Below are 21,451 nucleotides of genomic sequence, written 5' to 3' on the forward strand. Positions count from 1 at the left end.
CACGGGTGTGGGGGCAGCCTTGGGGGCCAGGGGCAGGGAGGCGAGGAGGGGAGCCGGGGGAGCGCGGCCGCACGGACCGCCCGGCGCGGGCTCCGCCCGGCGCTGCCGGAGCGCTGCGCGGGACCCCGGCGGCGCTCCCCGCTTCGTGCTGGGCGTCCCCCTGAAGGACAGGAGCCCTCGCAGCTTCCCAGAATGAGCCAAACTCCACTTGTCGGCCTTCTTTTTGCTGTCTTCATTTGTTTTCCCCCCCCACCGCTCTCTTCCCCGTTTGCTACTCGCCGCGTCTCCGCGCGCTTTCTAGTAAATTGCCTTGTGTACCTGTAAGAAAGTTTACTGGAGTAAGGTACGAAGTTAACAGATTCATTAGGAAGTTCCTAATGAACATCTGCCCTAATTACTTTTCAGACTGACTGGGCGGCTTATGCCGTAACCTGCACCTGAGTTCTTTTTGCACAACAGTAATTATAGTTAAGTATTGCCTGTAATGCAGCCCTGTGGGGCTCTGTGAACTTCGCTGGAGGTAAAGGACAGTAAGTGCCGTTTTCAGAGAGCTTTGATTCGGCCTTCCCTTGCTGTTTTTAAGTTCCCGTCCATAGGTTTCAAGTCGGGGTGTGGGTACACGGGAGTTTTGGTGTAGATTCTGGATCCAGGACCATGAACTGTATTGTCTGTGGAGGGGGTAAAAAAAAGCCGCATACATCTGGTTGTTGCTGCTCGCCTCTGTGCAAAAATAGCCCCATTACGCACTTCAGCAACCACCTGGATTACGTGCTGGGGAGGCACATAGGCTTTGCTTTGTTGCCCTTTTTACAGGCAGTTTGATTTTTTTGCCACAGTATTTATCGAATTCATAAGTGCAGGAACTTAAACAGTATTGCCCTTTAGCAGAGGAGCTGTTTCTAGCTGAAAAGAGCCAAGCTTTATCTGTGCCAGCCATGCTGCAAGGAATCACTGCCACCTTGTAAATAACTAGAGCCTAAAACAGAACTTGGACCAAATCTTGTCTGGCTTCTTCATTTGAGTATTCCTACTGTAGTATTTGGTGAGTAAATCACTTTTAGTCTTTGTAGTCTTTAGCAGGACTTTCAGTCTTTAGCAGTCTTTCCCAGTCATACAATGTGGCCAAGTTGTAATTACTTAGTTTTCATTGCTATGTTTTCTACACTGTAGGAAGCTCATAGGCTGCCTTGAGGTATGCTAGTAAAAAAGTTGACTTTTCATGAACTACCTTACTGATAAGGGCTACCTGAAGTTTAGCAGCCAAATTGTGCCTCAGGTCATAAGAGTAATAGATCTTCTACATTCAGACTTGCTAAACGACTGAGTTTACTTTAAATTAAGTGTTGTATCTTGCAGTTATGGTCACTGAAAAAGTATTAGTTCAGTGTAAAGCCTATTGGAATGAATTTTTTCTCATATATGAAAATACTGTAAGATGACTTTAATACCTAATCAGGAGCATCTTTCCTATTACTAACTGCTTTAAGACATAAGTAATGAAAAATGGGGAATCTGATCAAATCTGAATGAGCCACATGCTGCAGTGAAACATTCTTGCCTCCGTTCCCTTAGATCTTGGAAAGGTTCAGCCAGCTCATAAGTGTCTTTATTAAAGTTATGAACTTTAGATTAGGCTAGATGCTCAAAGCCTTTAGCCCCTAAAAGTAAGAAGGAAAATAGTATACCTTGTTGTATGTTAGTTGACCTCAAAAGTCAGACCTTTAATACTGATTTAGAAGTTGTAGGTGAAGGGGGAGGAAAAAGAAAACGCCAAAAAAATGGACCAAAACAATCTCATTCCTGCAATCTTTAACAGGTATACCCTGTGAACTCAAGGAGATACTTTAAATGTGGTATCTACATGTCCCTGTGAATGGTATACTTGGTGATTTCATATGACTGAAATTAGTGACAGAGCTTTTGATGGGTGTCCGAGGGTCTTCCCCCCTTCCCTTCTGAGTTATCTTGGTATTGTTTACTCTTACCTTTCTAAATCACACTGTTTTCCTGAAAAGATTTGAGGGTTTGTTTACCACTTTTGTTGGTGCAGAATCACATCAATTTCCAAGGATAGTCTTTGTGCTTTTAGGTCAGGGGGTACATACTTAATCGACTTTTTTTATTCTGTAAGCTGTGTAGCAAGGTGAAAACACTTGCTTTGCATCAGTCCTGCTCAAACTTGGCTTCCAAACACTACTTACACAGTGAGGTTGTCTCCCATACTTTCTAAGGATGTTGTGCACAGTGAAATGTTGTAATTGATAAAAATTGGGCAATTCATACAGTATCCAATTGTTTTAGACTCTTGATTTCTTTTGATGAAAGGATTACTATGGGAAATGTGCTCAAAGTCTCTCATGTTCTTTTATTTATTACGCTTTTTGAAGTTTTAAATACAGCATACCAGAAAAAGCTGCCCTTGCTATTCTCAAGATGCAGCATGTTATTTACTTATTTTTTTAGTGTTTTGTTTTGGGTTTTTTTTGTGTAGGGAGGGGGCCCCGTCAAACTATGACTGGCCAGAAACAGGGACACAGATGCACAGTCGTGTTTCCTGCTTTGTCTAATGCTGTCACACTAAAAAGTGACTCTGCCATCTGTCTGAGATGTGGTGGGTGCCAGGAACTGAAGTCCACTTGCATCCTTTCTCAGATTTACCCTCTCCATTCCCTGGCAGTGATGTCAGAGCTGCTCCAGATAGACCTTTCCCTTACCCAGTCTTTTTCCATTATCTCCTTTTTCCCCATGGCAAAGACCTATCATTTATATATGCAAAATTTTTCTTTAAACCTGTAAGGTGCTTTGAGCTCGCTCAATGCTGGTATATCTTTTGTTGGTGTTTTTTCCTTTTTTAATCACCTAATTTTAAGGAAATTACCTGTGCAGCCACACAGGGCACATTTAACTCTATCACTGTTGCCCCATTCACTTCCTCTTATATTGCCCTTCCAAAATAACCCTCTTGAGCTGTTTGATGAGCTGTAGCCAAACTTCTGAGAAGAGTTTTACTTTTAAAAGCAAAACGGGCAACAACAAAAAATATTCTTTGTGGGGTCCTGAAGAGGGTATGGCAAAATGGAAGAAGCACCTTACTTTCCATCAAAAAGAAGATAGAGCTTCTGCCTGGAACTTTTTAATTTCTGGCATGATAATGTACCAGGAACTGGTTTTGCTACTGTTGTGTTTATCTTGGCTTAGCTCAGTGTACATTGCCAGGGCACACTGTACCTGTTCTCCTGGGTGGTGTGAGTGCTCTTGGACCGTGAGCCTCATGTCTTGACCTATTCTGTGTGGAGTTTCACATTCTTTCACTGTTACTGACAGCAATCAGTGAATCAGCAATGCATGTCCCACACATCCGTCCAAATTCTGCCCCCAGTCTTCCTTGTCTATAAAAATAATAACAAAATTAATGCTAAGAGCAAAGAACAATTTGTTTTAAAAGTACACCATTTAGACAGGAAGTATTTTTCAACAGACCAATAGTAATTAAAGCAGGTCTGTTGTCATGTGCTGCTTTCCTTACATGAGATACTTTTCCCAATCATGCTTATTTTTTACACCTGCCATGGTTCTGTGGCTTGCTTGGCCTCTCAAATGTCTTCCTGGATTTTTTTAGTTACCTTTGAATGCTTATGAGAGAAACAGCTTGCTTTTTCAAACCGTTCTCCCTTTTTTTTTTTTTAATAGCACACCACCCCACTTAACCAGTAAGCTTTTGCAAAGTAAATATCCCTGAGACACATCAATGTACAGAACTGAGGATATTTATAATACAGTACTTACACAGTGCTTGTGTGATGACCTGGTCTATGCCTGCCTTATTTTTTGTTTGTTTGTTTGGGGGTGGTTTCTGTTTTTTTGGTTTTTTTTTTTTTTGGTTTTTTTTTTGGTTTTTTTTTTTTGTTTGGTTTGGGTTTTTCTTGGTGGGTAGAAGCAGAGCAAGGAAGAAATACCAAGTAACTTCTTTCTACTCTACTCTGTTTTTCCCACCTTGGCTTGCTGCTTTGTAACACCTTACACTAGCCGCATTTTCAAAATGTCTCTCACCTGTCAGAAAGTTGCAATAAATGGTAAGAAAAAGCCATAGTTAATTTTCCAAGGTTAACATGTCTGCAGCTCTCTGGGTATTGGCTGGCTCAACATGAAAGATCCCAGCTTCAGTTTGGTTGTTCTGGATAGCAGTGCACTGTGCTACACAGAGGCAGAGCAGTAGGACAGCTAGCTTAATAAATCTTTAGATTTTGATCAGTTGAACAAAGGTGCATAATTTTTTCTCTTTCTTAAAGCTTTGCTTTCATCTGTGAGGCTAGATACTTATCATATAGACCAAGCTGATTCAGAAAGAATGACTGTATATTAGTCCCCTGTGTCAGGGAAGAAGGCTAAAAGCAGAAGCAAGCAGCTCCATAAGTGAGGTACCAGACTGAAGATGATAGGTATGGTAACTAGCTCATGAATCAACACTTCCCTAATTAACTCTGTGTCCTTCCCCTCTTTCTGAGTTTTTTTCTGTAGGGCTTCCCCCCATCTGTGGTTAATGTATCAGTTTACCAACCTGCCACACCTGTCCTTCCACTGGGGTTTAACTCATGGAGTTCTTTCTAAGTCATTAGTAGCCAGGCAACCATCAACATTAGCATTGACACAGGAATATTTATTTGGCTATTTGTTCTCTTTCCTCTCGTCTGGCAGGACAGAAACAACATAGCAATGATTCATATAACCCTTGTCATCCAAAGTCCACTCATTATATACAAATTCATAAAACCTAAAACAGAAAGTAGGCCTTCATGTGAAACTAAGAATCATCTGAAACTTGGTTAGTCAAGAGACAGATGTCTCTGATGAAATATGAATGTTAAATTTTGCTTAGTAAGTGCTGTGACAAGATGGAGTTCATGTAGGAAATACATATTTGGAGTCTAATACAATAATTACTTTATATTAATTTTCGGGCCAGGCTCTTAGAACTATAAAATACTTCATTCATAGCACAAGTAGACCAGGCTCTCAAAGACCAGAGCTTCCCAACATCTTTATTAAAGCAAAAAATAACAACAACAAAATGCTCAGATAAAACTGGTGCTTCTGAAAGATCTGCAGTATATAGCTCAATTTTCAAAACTGAACTAGTGGGACCATGCAAAAAACTATTAATTATAGTATTGCAAGAAGGTAAGGAAATGACCATTTAGCAGGACTTGGGATCAGTTCTAGAAATACTGGTGTGAAATACGCTGTTTTCTATGATTGCTATTAGAACCAAAGAAGTTCTGTGCATGAGTTCCATACATAGTTGTTATTTAAACATGCATGTTTTAGTACCTGGAGGATATGGCCATTTGTGTACACTGCTGGGCTTGACGAGCTGCACTGGCTGGAAAGGACTGTTTCCCTTTAAGCAGGGAGGCACACCTAGTTTCAACTCTGTGTCACCTTCAGACAGTGTGGCTCATCTTAACAGTTCAAACCACTACTTTGTAAAGCATATTTATGTTAATTTCGAATACTTACTGCCATTACTCATCGTTTGGCAGTCATGATTTTTGCATTCATCATGACTGGACTTCTGATGTAGAAATGCTGTTTGGGAAAGGGATCTTCTACATGGAGGAAGACAAAACTAAGCACTTGTTTGGACCTGTTTGCTAAATAACTATATAGTACACAGATTTTGTGCATTACACAAGGGGTATCTTTCCCAAACTGTGTATTTCTTGAGGGATTTTTTCAGATGTTGGTTATTTTCACTGTTCTCTATGCAGACTTCTACCTTTGTCAGATTAAGTTATTTTTTGACTTAGAGATGGGGGTAACTGAGAGGCATTTAAAAAACTTTTATTCTATTTTTAGTCTCATGTGAAGGGTGAGACAATGCAGGTGTTATAATTCACAACATCACAATCAGAAGTTAAATATTTCTTAATTACAATACATTTTAAGTGTTTCTTGGATTTTTAGTTTTTGCTACACTATGCTGTAAGTGCTTTAAAGCCAATACTCTAAAATTACTTCTCGTGGGTCTTAATATAATGTGTTTTTCATAGTTCTATTTCTCTAAAGTATCTAGTCTTATTTTTAAGGTTATCTTTTGAAACTTTTCTAGCTCCATTTCTCTCTCAATAAGGTCTGTCCTATTCTATGACATTTCTAAGTCAGCATTTCTTATCTCAAAGTTTGCATACAAATACATGCTATGTGAGCTTTGTCACGCTTTGAGAATTTTCTATAAATCCATTTCCCATACTATCAATCAGTTTTATGGCAGCTTGATTACAGTTTAAAGAGTTTAAGCCTGCAAATGAACACAAACTAGTCGAGTGTCCTCATCCCCTGTGCAGGAGATGTAAAGAGCAACATTTTCCAAAAAGCACAATATTAATTCCTTATAGGCTTTGTGAAGTTAATGGGAGCCATATGCTTGAGCAGGTAAGTATATCCTGAAAACAAACTCCTCTAACCATAAGAAGCCTCTTACCAAAACTGTTGCACTTGCAGGCACACTGGAGGTTATATAGACACTTTGGTCTGTCAGTGCCTTGTCCTGGTAGGACCCAGGGCTGGTTTTCCTTCCTATAGACAATAGTGTCTGAGGACCTGAAATGGAGGGAAACATCTCTTTGCAGAGTTTCAGATCACTGCAGTTATATACTCACTTTTTAGTGGGAGCTTGATCAAAAGTTCATTAAAATGGAGAGATCACATCTATAAGCTTCATGGGCTTGGGAATTAGGCAGTTAGTCTTCTGAAAAAATTCTGAAGAGAAGCTGTAAAGAAGGATTTGAATGATGTCATCAAACATGTTTGGCACATAAAAGGGACCAGGGAATTCTGGGAGGAAGCTGCAGCTTTACAGAAAAAATGAAGGGCGAGGCAAGGATACATTTTAGAAGGATGCTTGAACTAAGTGGTCAAGAAAGAAATTGGAAGGAAATACCTGTGCATAAATATGGAGATAACAGGTCCGATATGAGAATTAAATACCCAAAATAAATGCAAGAGCAAATAATTTGTGAGGTTCAAATGAAAAATGGCATGGGTAGAATGGAAGGAGATAAAACTTTGAATAGCAGTAGTAGAAAAGACTGTACAACACAAAATCAAGGAAAATCAAAATGGGGAAGAACAGCTTCATCCCAGACAAAGAACCAGACTAAGAGCAGACAGCAACCTGTGGCTACAAGACCATGTTATACACTCAAGTGTGCATTGCTTATATCTTTGTTGTGCGCAAAGGAGCATAAAGTATTTGGTAGTTAAAGGACTGCTTCTAATCTGAGGTGAATGAATGAGTTTGCTGCATGTGTGTATTCCCTCCAGTAAAAAGTTCATCTTCTGTGTGTGTCGTGGTTTGACACTGGCCAACCAGGCACCCACGAAAGTCTCTCTTGCTCTCAGCTGGGTAGAGGAGAGGGAAAAAAAAGAAATAACTAAGGGTTCATGAGTTGAGATGAGGACTGTGAGAAAACACTCTAAGGGCAAAACAGGTTCAAATTTAAAGGTTTAAAGTAAATATATTATTAAGAGAGTCTGAGGAGCATAATGACAAGTAAAATAAGCCTTTAAACACCTTTCTTCCCCTTCCCTCCTTCCCACTGACAGCACAAGGAGACAGGGCATGGAGGTTTTGTTCAGTTCATCACCCGAGATCTTCTGTTGTTCACTTGGGGAGAGAAGTCTTTCCTCTGCTGTGCTGTGGGTCCCTCCACAGGCAGGCACTCTTCCCAGAACTGTTGTGGCATGGGTCACTTGTCCACAGGGTGCAGTTCTCTAAAGCTAGGCTGCTCTAGTTTGGGAGCAAGGGCTCTGTCTCTCTGTCTCTGGCAGCAGGAGCCCTCTCTCTCTGTTTGGATCTCCCACTGGATCACAGCTTCCTCTGGCACCCCCCCGCTCTGACATGAGCGCTTTTCCCACGGGCTGCCAGTGGATCTCTGCATCCCCTGTGGACTTCGTGCATTACAGGGGGACAGTTGTTTCACCATGGTCCTCACCACAGCTGGCAGGGGAATCTTGGCTCTGACACTGGAAAACCTCCCCCCTCTTTCTTTCCCACAGACCTTGGTGATCCATGTTGTTTTCCCTCACATGCCCTCACTACCTCCTCTTTTCCGACTAGTAGAAAAAGTGCTGCTCATAGGTACCATCGTCAAAAAGTTCCACCAGCTTAAAGACTCTTGCAGGATCCCACAGTGCTGAGAGGTTGATTTCGTCTAGCTTCCATGTCAGAGAATTGCTCGCCACGTTTCTGCTGCCGGCCCAGCAGCCCCACCAGCACAGCATGGGCAATGGTAGATCCCATGGCACTGCCATTATTTAGTGCCTCTACTCAGGCAGGGTGCCGGGGGAGAGAAGCCACCACTGCCCTCCCTCCCTCAGCGTGGCTGGGAGAAGCCACCACTGCCCTCCCTCCCTCAGCATGGCTGGTCAGGGGTGGCCAGGCGGGCAGGGCTCACCTTGGTCCATGCTGAGGTAGCGGTGGCCGTGGCACCTCGCCACCCCTGGGAAAAGCTGTGCGTGTGGCTCTTTTGATTTTCTTCTTAAATGTGTCATCACAGAGGCATTGCCACCCTCTCTAACTGGGCCAGCAGCATGTCCATCTTCAGAGCCATCAGAGATTGGCTCTGCTGGACATGGTGGAAGCTTCCAGCAGCTTCTCGCAGAAGCTACTTCGATGGCTCTCCCCTGCTGCTAAAAAACTTGGCTGTGCCAAACCAACACGAGATGTCAGGCTTGCTGTGAGAGCTTTCTCAATGAAGACAGCTGTGGGCTTGTGCTGGGAGTGGTATCTCAATGCAGTAATTCAATGTGTGTTTTTTGAAGTTATGTGGGAAATGGTGCTTCTGGTGATGTTTGCACAAGCTTCCTGCCTTTTACCTATTTATTACAAGCTTTTCAAACTAGATATGTAAAACTAATATTATTAGGCTGTGTAGTTATTACTCAGTTGAACTAATCTGGTTTGATCAGCTAATTTCTCTGTTGTCAAGTCAATTTGCTTTCACTTGACAACAGAAACAAGAACTGAACTTCAGGATCAGAATGTCATGTTCTGTTTAAATACTGACTTTTTTTTTTTGCTGGTATGTCATTGCTTGGCCACTCATAATTAGATCTTGTTAATAGACTTTTAAATGCTCTTATAACAAAATCAATTTTTTCTAGTCAAAACTAAGAGGGAGAGGTCCAAACTAGTGCGTAATTTAGTGGCTGGAGTAATTGAAAGAAGACTTAGAGAGATCTCAGCCTCCTTGTGTAGCAGACAATACAGTAGGACTGATAAGCTTTATAATAATACCCAGTGAGGCCACTCAAAAGGACATTCTTTGTTTAAGGGTAAGCCTTAAAACAGAATTATTAGTTAAGGTTGCAGGGATGTGCTAGCAGACTCCTGAATATTAAGATTCAAAGGCATTTGATACTTTTTAAAAAAGAGGTGGCAGGGGCAAAGAATAAATTGTGGAAGAGAAATTTCTAACATATTTTAAAAAGGTGTTAAAATTGTGTTTCCCTTAATCAAAAAAGACATACGTGCAGTCCTATTCATCTGTAGCAGTTTTAGCTTATCAGTGCTCAGAATACAATGGCTCAGTCTTGCTCAAACACAGGTTTCAGCAGGATTTCACACTTTACTTTTTAAGAGCCTAATTTGATAAGAGTCTGAGGGTATAATCATTTTACCCTGTTAAGCTTTATTTTGGTAAGTTTGAGATGTGAAGGAGCTTAGGGAAGGAGGGGGAGGAATTGTACTGAAGGTCTGAGCCACCAGAAGGAAAAATCAGAGATCCTAAAACTGGGAGCAGCTTTTTGGGCCCCAAACTTTGAGCACCACAATCTGTTTTGGACAGAGTTGTATTTCAAGGCCACATATATCCCAGTATGGAACTCTGATATTTTACAAGGCAGAAACTTTGATGAGAGTTGCTGTCTTACCAGATACTGTTTTCATAAAATCCTACAAACTTAATAACATGCTGTCAAATTTGATTGCATTTGTAAAATACCTTGAAAATATTTTTAGGGGAGAAGAGACTGGCTCACATGTGTACTTAAGGTTTGAAACAAATACTTTCTGTCTGGATTTTGATGATAAAATGTACTGTGGTCATGGTCCCTTGTGGTTTAAATGACCAAGTTTGAGACAAGAAATACTATTGTTGATGTTAGATCATCCTTGATGTCAAGGTATTCATACAGAACTTATGCCTTTAACATTGAATTTAAATGAACCTTTAAAGTTCATTTAAATTCCATGTTAGTCCCTCTGAAGTTTCTTCCAACAGAAACAAAATATTTGTTTTCTTAATTCTAGGGATGTAATCCTCTTGCTGAGACTGGACGAAGCAAACTGCAAAATCAAAGAGCTGTTCTAAACCAACAGATCTTAAGAGCAGTGAGAATGAGAGCTGGTGCTGAAAATCTTTTAAGGTATATGTCATGGTTTCTTAGTTTTCTTGCTCAAGCAACAATTGTTCGATTTTCTTTTAGTTTTGTAGAAGTCTCTTAGCTATTGTATTTTCTCCTCATTTTCCCCAAACATGCTGCATCTCTTACTGTAGAAGGATTTGTGAATCTCCCTGATTTTTTTTTAAAAGCTATAGCTCTACAGATTAATTATTTGCTTTCAAGTGCACTTTCATACTATGTTGTAGTAAATTAGCTAAATGTTAGACTTTCTTAGGTTGCTCTCTTTGTTCAGCTTTATTGCTAGTGATAATGGCAAGTGAACTTTGCTGAATATTGTAATGAGTCCCTTTTACTCTTCAAATCAAATTAAGGTATTGCCAGTTTGCTGTTGGCTTTTTCCAAGATTCTTTAATTCAGTACTGCATAGTAGAAAGGACCATCCATTGCCTTCTTTACTCCCTGTAAATATGATACAGGAGTAGCAGGGTAGCACACATCTAATTTGAGCTGGGTTACCACCAGTTGCCACCAAATTCCCCTCCAGTTTGAGGTAACTTAATCTATTACATTTAGTTAGGATATGTTTTCATACATTGCTGTCCCCATAGGAATAGCCTTATGCTGACCCTGCCTTCAGGCTGTTACATCCTGTGATCAACTGTTTGATCTACAAACAGCCTGTAGATTTCCAATCTTACACAGAAGAACTGAAAATTATCCCAATTCTCATCTGCAGTAGTTTCCTGTAGTGTTTGTTTCTCTGCAACTGGAGCAACAATGGGCCTTTAAAAACAAAATCTAGTAAATATAAAGAAGTGAAAATGCTTGGATAAATTAAATTTTCTTAAACTTGCCATTAATCAATGGGTTGCATGTTGTCTGTTACCTGCTTTTATCTCCACTTCTGCAAGAAATGTGACAGGCTAAAAACTTAGGTAATTTTAGCCTCTGTGACTGACTTAAATTTGATTTGTTTTCTGGTAATTGACTTAAGGAGTGAGACTTAAAATTGTATTGCTTTTTATATGTGTTGCATTATACCTGCTTTTGAAATGAAATACCTCATTCAGTTAATGTTTCTGCTTGTTGATTCAGGATTGTTTTGGAAAGGCTAAAAAGATAAGTAATATCTAATGAGAAAACTGATAACGTTTAACCTAGATATCCTAAAGTTCAGTTTCTGATGCCAGTATTAACTGCTGAAATACTGAAGTCACTATTTACAGGAGTGGGAACTAAATCTACTTAAGAGCAGATTTCTTTTTAAGATTTTAGAAATCTAAAATGAATTTACACCAGTTGCACTATTAAAGCTAGCTAGTTCTTTGAAAGAAGCAATTTTAAAAATAACCTGACCACTAGACAGTTCACATGATTAGTTGTATCTACAGTCTCCTAAGGAAAAGCATAAACTAGCTTTATGTTTGCAGATTCTATTTGAATTTCATCAGGTTCTAAAAGAAACAAACCAATTGCTGTCCACAAGAAGCCTCCTGGAGTAGAATTTGAGAAAAAACTGGAAATGCAGGCTCCTTTACTTTTGGCTGAAAGTAAGCGCTAGGCTTGAAGCACATAATCCATATATAACCATATAGTGCAAAGACTTCTGTTATTAGAATTTCTAAAAGTCACCCTCTCCTTTTTTATTTTCTTCTGCTCTGGAAGTTAAGTTAAAATTAAATTTAGTGTAGAATTGTGTGAATTTCAACAATACCACATTGCCCCTGTAGCTGTGTTCTGCTGGTTGCTACTAAAAATATGTCTTCAGTGTAAAAAAAACATGAAAAGGTGATAAAATTAAATTGATGTCGATGTTCATAGCCACAGAGCAAATAGACAAGTCAATCTGGATGGAACTGTGGGGTTTCTGAAAAAGATACCAGAATCCCTCCTGTGGAGGATGGTAAACTCCAAACATGGAGCCTTCATACATCACAGTTAAAGTGCTTGTGGCATCAAAACTTGCCCATTTATCTGGGAAGATAAGTTCCCATTTAGCAGGGAAGATCCACCCCACCATATGTTTGTATCCAGTTTGGTTTATCAAGGCAACAGATGTTAATATTGCTTAATTTAAGCAATCCAAGGTATTCAATAAGGTACAGCATAGAAAAAAAAAAATCACAGATAACTCCTTTATAATATGAAAAACAAATCTAGAATTTTAGTTTTGGAAAAATTACTTCTTCCTCAAGGGGCTCCATAAAACTGGAGAACTGCTCCAAGTGAGCCTAGATTTATTAGATAGTTGTTCATAAATAATTATGAAGGCGAATTTTGCCTTAAAGGTAAATGCAAAATGCTGCAAATTTAAGTTTGTTCTTGTCTTTAGATTCATACTAATATTAGGGTACAGTATCTTAAGCATGGACACCATTTATCTTAAACCCATACCTGTGGATTTATAGATACAGATGATTTAAGTATCTTGAAAACAGTAATATTCTAATGAAATTGTCAGTATGGAGACTCAGGTTAGAAACTGTGATATAAATACACAAATAAATAATCACAAAGAAATGCTTGGGGGTGTTAAATGCTAACACCCATTGTGCTTGCAGTTCAAAGTGTTGCCATTTAAATACATAAATGGCAAAGGAAATAAGCAAACAATATCATACAAATCAAATAATATACATACAAGCAATATCGGAACAAAATCAAATTATGAAGAAAATTGTCTTGTATTAAAAAGATATGGTTGAAATATACTTCTTTTTTTAATAACTTTTGGGAGAAAGTTATTTTCTTCTATTCTTAAGATCAGGAGTCTCAAAAGATCTTTATTCAGTTTATGAGGTGGAGATGTCTCTGTTGAAGAATGTCTCCTGACTCCTCCCACCTCCACCCACATATCTTCTTTGATGGAAAAAAAAAATCACATAATCTGAAGATAGGATAGTGATTCTGATTAAGATGCTTTAGTTCTGTTGATTAATGTATCTGAAAATAAGCTTGATCTTTTATCATACAGAGACAATTGGGCATAGAGGAAATCTGTAGCTGCATGCTATTGTCTGGAAACTATCCCAGGCACTCTCTAGGCAGAAAAAAAAACCCTAATAAATTCTGAAACATGAGGTCTTGTATAATCTTTTAAGGAGATAAAAAGAAATCTTAAAAATGCTGGGAATGCTTGCACTGGAGGTTGAAGAGGGTCAACCAAGCTTGTAGAAAACCTTTTCCTGAGCAATAAAAAATGGATGTGTTTCTGCAGAGCAACCACCAACAACAAAGTACGAGAGCAAGTACTACTGGAACTCAGTTTTGTAAATTCAGACCTCCAGATCTTAAAGGAAGAATTGGAAGGACTTAATATCTCAGTAGAAGTTTATCAAAATGCAGAGTAAGTATAAAGCTAAGTTATTCAATTATTAACAGATCTTCTGTTTACCCTTGAAAACAAAATTGTTTCTAGGTGAGTGAGAATGTTGGACACTAATCATGTGAAAGAACAGAGAGCTTGATAGGAAGAGAACATACTTGATGGTAGATTTGTTGACTAAGGGTTAGTCTGCATATTTGTCCTTCTCTTGGGAAATGTATGTGCCACTAATCCTTGGATGTGAGGTTCCTTTGAAGAGAGGAGTATTGTGAGAATTGAAAGCTCTTGGGGCTATACTACAAGCAGCTGGCACTTAGAATTTCCAGTACTGGAATGGGTAATTGCCTCAGTGCATTCTGGAGTGAACAAACTTAGCCATAAAGTAATATCTCTTCTCAAATGTGGTCCTCTCTGGAGCTGGAGAACAGACACAATGCTGCTCTGATGTTTAAGGCAGACTAGGTAATCTTGAGTGTGCTCTTCAGTGACAGAAAAACACAAATTCCTTGCGTAAAGCAGAGGAATTTTTAGTAGATGAAATTGAATTTTTTCCAAGATATTTTTCTCCACTTTGAAGAGCACACTAACTTTTAAATTGCAATTGATTCCTCAAAGATAAAACTTCAAAGTTAAGGAGTATTCATTGCCTGCATACTGAAATGATTTCTGTATCAGTTATATGTCTTGTTCCTCATAAAGCTGAAATATTTGCTATTTGATTAACAGCAGCTCAAGGTACAAATTGAAATGCTTCATGTGATGGGGGTATAATTTTGTGTCCCTCTTAGCAATGTTCTGAGGTGTTAAACTTCCAGGTGGATTACAAGGAATTGTTAATATAAAACGATGAAGAACATTTCCAGGGAGGTAACTTCCATCTGAATGCTGACTTGATGCAAAATATCTATGTTGTAGTTTTCTCAAACAGCAACCTGTGCTAAACTTCTTACCCTCCACCCCCATGCAAACTTATTTGATACAAAAATATTTTGGGGTTTTTTGGTTGGTCTTTTTTTTGAGATTTGGGTTTCTTGTTCAAGTTTTTTCTGGTCTTCATAGATGTATGTGAGCACAGAGAGCAGTTGCAGCTGTGGAAATGAGAGCAGGGCTCCACAAGTACTATTTCTTCTAGCTAAAGAATATTAAAAATAATTGGATTCTGACTGAAGGATGAGCAGTAGGTCAAACCCCAAGGCAGGCAGAAGCCTTGAGGTTGGACAGCAATATGCTTGTTGTTCTCTCCTGATCCTACTTTCCCAATCTGTTTTGAATGGGTTTTGCCTTTCTTATGCTTTTCATTCTAAGCTCTAAATGCTTTTTATGTTTCATCAGCTAAAATAATTAATTTCCCTGTAACTGCTCCATCCTTTAACAGTAAGTAGCTATTAATAGTTTTTCTCTGACTATTGTGCATGGAGTTGTTAAAATAAGGTCACACCCATGGTTTACTGGATTAGCCTGGATTGTGTTAGAACAATGTAAGGGTTGGCCCTCCCAGTACTTGCACACATGCCAGCCTGATTGAGAAGGGTGATGCTATTTCTACTCGGTTCTGGTAATCCAGGATCACCTCCCTAACCGTTCAATCCTCCATGGGTGTGGCACCTTAGCTGTAGAGAAAAAATTCAATTCACTTTCTTTGAATGACCAATGCTGATATCTACAGGGAATGTGCATGGCAGTAAAATGGATTAAATCAGTAAGTTAGGATTCTTTTTCCATGTGTCTCACTTCCTTTTGAGGAAAAAGCATTGATATAATAGGTGGTAAAAGTGTTCAGGTTTTTTCTAAAAGCCTCATCAGAAATCAGGTCATTTGCACCACTTGAAATGGTGTTTTGGCTCTGTATCCTGGAAGTCTTTTTCAAGCTAGCAGAGCCACTTTCTGGACCATGAAGGACTCTTGCTCTTCTTAGGAAGTTGTGTTCCTACTGCCACCGTCTCAAGATGGAATTTTCACCAATAAGAAAGTTGGATTTGCTGACAAGACCATAAATGAATGTGGGATTTTGTAGTTGGTAATAGAATGCTATAAACAATGGTTAGACAGTCAAAAAGGAAAAATGAAAATATTGTATGAACTTTATAATTGCTTGATACTGATCTATTAAATCTACACAACCAACTATGTATCTGGAAGCTATTGTGATCTTTTTTAAAGTCAGCTCTCATCCTTATTGCCCTTTGATATTCTAGAGGTTGACTTGTCTAGAGGCTAACACCTAGCATTGCCAGAAGCTAGGTAGTTCTTGGGCTCCCAGACCTTTTACTGTGAAAGCTGTATGCTTTGGCCCTGCTTCTCCTCGTGCTGCACAGATAACTGCTACATACAGAACCATTTGTAACATGTAAAATGCTGTATATAACTGCTAATACATACCATGGCTCTTACTGTGGCAGATCTCCTAGCAGCTGTGGAGCTAAATTGCAGTAAGGCAATGTTTGAGAGTCTCCTTTCTCCTTTCCTTTGCCTGGAGGAAAAATAGGCTTAAATAATAATAATAATAAAAAAAAAAAGTGCAAGCAAGTATCTTTATTCGTCTTTTATTAAGAAGGCCATTAAGCACATTTTGTTGTGCAGGAAGGAACTGTATACTTTTCTCTTTACCTCATCAATGTATGAAATTCCTGTCATCAAATAAAACAAAAGTAATTTTAAAAGAAGCAGAAAAAAATTGTGAATCTTTTTGCTTTTTTCCATAGAGAGACTTTCAGTATTCCCCTGGTACCTCTTGGCCTAAAGGAAACCAAAGATGTAGACTTTACACTCCCCCTCAAGGTAAATTTTGCATACATATTTCAGAATGAATAGTTAACAGTAATAACTTTCATTTCAGATTTGTTTAAAGAAACAGGAATAGTAATAACTTTGATTTCAGAATTGTTTAAAGAAACAGAAGTAATTTAGGTACAAATGATTTTTTGTTTTGCCCTAAGATCAAGATCATGACTTGTTAAAAATTAACTACCACTGAATTGGGTCATTGCTCCTACCTATTTAGGACAAGAAGTCCAAAAATGTTTTGACTCCAAAGAAATTCCACTTTGAAGACAGAGTTAAACCAAAGAATAAAAATTCTTTTTGTGGTTTTGTTTCTAATAGTGTTGATTACTGATGTAAGTGTGAAAGGAAATAGTAAAGAAGGTTTTACTCAGCATAACGTAGTGACACACCAACTTAGACTAACCAGGGGAGCTCAGTTGGGAAGCAGTGTTGCAGCATTAACTCTGCTTGTTTGTTGTCTAATGTACTTTGCTGGCTGCTTGAACCATCCCCTGTATTTTCTGAACTTCTGTGTATTGTGAAATACAGATTTTTATCTCACAGTCAACCATCTTGTATCACTGTAGCATTTGTCTCTATTTTTACTTCTGTGGGTTAAATTCCACGGTCAGATCATATGCCACTTCATGTCATTGCAGCTTTGTTATTTTAGGTGGAATTGCCCTAGTATAGCTCACAAGAAGTTGGCAGTCTCTTTCTGTTAAGGAGTTTTTATGGTCACTTGATCCCCTTGTCATTTTAGATAATGGGGTTTGTTTGTCCCTTACAAAACCACTAAGTGTTGTTGTTTTAAAGCCAATTGGAGCTAATGTAGCAGATGTTTGGTTTCTGTACATCACAGTGAAATTTGTCTAAAACATCAAATCATAATTCTGCTGTCTTATTGTAGTCTCATTGTTGCATGTTGACTGAAAAGGAGTAGGCACTGTTCAAATCACAACTGAATCCATTTTGTACTGTTTGTAACAGCAGAAAAAATAGTTTAGGCTAATCTTAGATATTCCAATTTTTAATCTTTTTTTCTCTTATTAGGACTTTATTCTGGAACATTATAGTCAAGACAGCTCAGAGTATGAAGATGAAATAGCAGATCTCATGGATCTGAGACAAGTAAGTTCAAGTATGGTATATTATGAGGTCTTTTAATGTACAATTGTAAATAACATTTGTATGGAATCAAAATACAACATTTTTACTTAGAGCTTACTATGCTCCAATTGACTTGATTTCTAAGACATGGTGCATGAATGTCCACTGTCCAAGAGCTTTGCAATCTGATAAAGAAAGAGTGAAGAAACAGAAAGTTATGCAAAATGATTGAGCTATTGATGTAGCTGTGTAAATTTTGTTAATCCAAGACTTGTCTTGTCTACTATTTTTTATTTTAAAGTATTTTAAATTTAGCAGGAAGGGTGTTGAAGTGGATTAACCTGGCAAAATATTGTAGTAGAATGGTTGGTATTTCTGACTATTGTTTGCTTCCAGTACTATGCTAGAAACTAAAGCCTTCATTGTAGTTTTCATAAAATACCTACAATCTTTATTTAATTAACTTTGAGACTTGCCAAACAGATTCTGTTTGCTTTTTTAAAGGTTGTGTGCTACTTGTATGCAGCTGAAAAACTTTTGGCATGAATCCATATGGCTTTAAGCTTACTGCTCTCAGATTCCACACATTTCTATGATATGCAGAAGTCCAAAGGAAGCAGAGCTTTATCCTTGGGGTTTCAGTATTCATCCTGTAACTCAACAGAATGCACTTAATTTTAATCTATTGTATTTCAAGGCCTGCCGCACACCTAGCCGAGATGAAGCTGGCATTGAGATGTTGATAAGCTATTTCCTGCAACTTGGTTATGTAGAAAACAGATTTTTCCCACCCACCAGGCACATTGGAGTTTTATTTACATGGTAAGTCTGTTGTTCATGTTTCTCTTCAGTCCTTCCTTTTCCTCCCCAGAATATTGGTTAATCATTAACTTTCTTTAAATCTGTAGTGTGTCAGTGTGTGTCTCCTCTTGAATCCCTGCAGTGTGTTGTCATTTTTTTTTCAATTAAGAGTAAACCTGAATACACTACACTCTTTACATGCTTAAGAGTGAAACCACTGGTTAGATTATGATTTGGGCTACATGTTAGCAAAAGAGAGAAAGAGATAAAATAATCTTCATTTTGGTTAGCTGCAGATGATTCTGAACCTAGGTGTACAAAATGAGGACAAGGAATGAGGTCAAACCTTAATTTCCCTCCTTCAATTTGGTAAGACCACTTAGGCCAGAAGAGAGAAAGGAGTAACTTATTTTTTATAAGGGAGTATTTACTATATCTGTGAGCAAAATTTGACTCTGAATTCAAAATTTTTATGATGAGAAAAGATGACTACCACGTAGCCAAGAGGAACAGTTAAATGTAGTCAGGCTTGCAAATAGAAACTTTAAACACAAGCAGTAGAGAATCTGACCATGCCTGTTATCTTTGGCAGCACCTAAGTAGGAGAGTGTAGCAGCACATAATGATACTTCCCCAGTATGCTGTCCACCTCTGTGATGTTTTATGGGCTCTGAGTTTTACTTCTGAGTTAAATGTATGAGTTTATGAGGTACTACTGTAAAACCTGCTGAAAACTGTCTCAAATAAAGCTGCTCCCTGGCTTGGTTAATTATGTGGATTATCCTTGTAGAATATTATCGGCTTCTGTTCACCTTCATTTTCACTGCAGCAGAACAGTTAATAATTCCAGTACTTACTCAGAAAAGCAGAATGAAAATACTTGTTTTTTCAATTGACTCTGCTAATCTTAACACTTCTAATATCTGTTTCCCAAGGTATGATTCCTTCACAGGTGTCCCAGTGTGTCAGCAAAATCTGTTGCTTGAAAAAGCCAGTGTTTTGTTCAACATTGGAGCTCTCTACACACAGATTGGAACAAGATGCAATCGTCAGACCCAGGCTGGACTTGAAAATGCTGTTGATGCTTTTCAGAAAGCTGCAGGTACACACCTTAAAATACTGGAAAGGTCTTCACACAAATGTTCCCAATCTCATTCTGATGTCTGCATTTTCTACTGGCCTGATTGCACAAAAAAGGAGGAATAGGGACATTCAAGAAGCGCAGTGAAGAGCTCAGATGAAGCTTTAATTCAAAACCTGGAAGTACAGTCTGAACACGCAGATAAGATAGTGAATACTGTGGTTAATGATTATTGAACTGCAGTTCAAAGGTCAGAGTTACTGCAGTAGCATTAACTGCTTCATTCCTTGTTTCACCAGCATAATTTTGACCTCAATGATAGCACCTTGGTGTCAAACCTGTACAAGAGACAATTGACAGGTTGGATAAAAACCCTGTAAGCACAGTTTTCCATATGAGGGTCTTAAAAATTAATCTTGCTTTTTCCTCTGATGAAAGTTGCAATTCATTGGAAGTTGACTACCTGTTTTCCATAGATTCCAAAGGCAAACAGGTTCAAAATAATCTCTGTCCCAAGCAAGGAGAAATAGAAATTCTAATAAGGGGAATCCTTTCCCTTGAACTAACATCTTATAAAGTCTTTTGTTTTCATTGAGGGCTTTTAAATAGATTTTCTGATTTGTTTTGTAAGTATCATCTTCTGCTACACATAATATTTAAAGACATGTCCTCTGTAATTAATATGTACTGTGAGATTTATTTCTGCACTAACACCTGTGACTATTGGTTTGCACTGTATGGGTAGCTTTATCAACTAAAAACTGTGGAGCACAGAGTTGAATTTTCATAAGTCCCCTCCTTTGAATACACAGCTATAAAATACTTCTTGATGCATGTTCAAAATAAATAAATAAATTCTTTCTCAACCTTTGTATTTCATCTAAAAGAAATTTCAATAGTTGGGAAATTTCTCCATTTTACTGCTGTTCCTTCCAATTTCCAAATAAAAAAAAATATCACTGCTTTTCACTTCAACATGTTTGCAGAACAGCATTAATACAAAACTGGAAATGTGTTATTTGCTACCACAGTTACCTTTGCAGGGCCCCAAAGCAACAAGCTCAGGAGGCATTTCATTGTACCTGTGCATGGTCCTGTAACACTTCTTTATGTTGGCAGAGGCATGATACAGAGTTTGTATGAACTGTTTCCCAGTGCTGAATGAAAGTTGTTGGACAGAATTTATCCTCAACATATGCAGAAATATGTTGAGAACAAAAAAAACCAAAAACAACAAAAAAAAAAAAAAAAAAAAAAAAAAGTTTTTTCCTCCTATGATTTCAGTTCCTTTTGGTAGGGCACTCTCAGTACTTTACTAGGCATGTCCTGGTAAACTTGGGATTAATTTTTTTAGTGCAAAAAGGTAGGAATGGCCATGTTTCAAATTTGTTTAATGGCATATTAAGAATTGAGATACGAGTGTAACATGGAAAATCAAAAATCACAGACACTGTATAGTGGCAAAATACTGCATAACATGGCCAGACCTGAGTGTGGTGGGAAGAAGTAAGGTTACAGAAGCTGGAATGCCTAAGAGGCCTTGGTGTTACAGTTCTGCAGGCCTGTCAGCATTAGTGAGCTGGGTGAACTCACTAAACCAGTCTGATGACATGCCTGCTGAGGGTTCTGCTTCCATCCATGAAACTGTTACTTAGTGTTGCACTGCAGTTACTGTTTGGTTTAGATTTGATATATGATAGAAATTACTAATGTTTTGGTGGAACCAAATGTCTAGAGAACAATCTTATTGTTACGCTATTAAATATATTTATATAGCTATAAATAAAAATTCTAGTTTACAGGCATGGAATGGAGCTTTCATTGGGATACACAATGCACTTAGGAGCATCTGAAAAGAAGATTAATATTTAATTAAGTTTACACGTTTTTATCTTTTCCTTCTATCCAGAGGATCTACTACTGTCATTTCCTTATAGCTGTGCTAATTTTTTTTTGTCTTCTGT

General features: G+C 38.3%; 1 protein-coding gene across 1 annotated transcript in view; it reads left to right on the plus strand.

The window, feature by feature from the left end:
- Positions 1-21,451, plus strand: part of RHPN2 (rhophilin Rho GTPase binding protein 2) — a 30,456-nt gene that overhangs the window by 328 nt on the left and 8,677 nt on the right. The window contains exons 2-7 of the mRNA XM_031505871.3: positions 10,313-10,428; positions 13,625-13,753; positions 16,435-16,510; positions 17,549-17,626; positions 18,303-18,427; positions 19,342-19,508. Coding sequence (XP_031361731.3) covers positions 10,313-10,428; positions 13,625-13,753; positions 16,435-16,510; positions 17,549-17,626; positions 18,303-18,427; positions 19,342-19,508 — 691 coding nt within the window. The remainder of the gene's footprint in view (positions 1-10,312; positions 10,429-13,624; positions 13,754-16,434; positions 16,511-17,548; positions 17,627-18,302; positions 18,428-19,341; positions 19,509-21,451) is intronic.

This window comes from Lonchura striata, chromosome 11 (assembly GCF_050655825.1).
Source record: "Lonchura striata isolate lonStrDom1 chromosome 11, ASM5065582v1, whole genome shotgun sequence".
Lineage (NCBI taxonomy): Eukaryota > Metazoa > Chordata > Aves > Passeriformes > Estrildidae > Lonchura > Lonchura striata.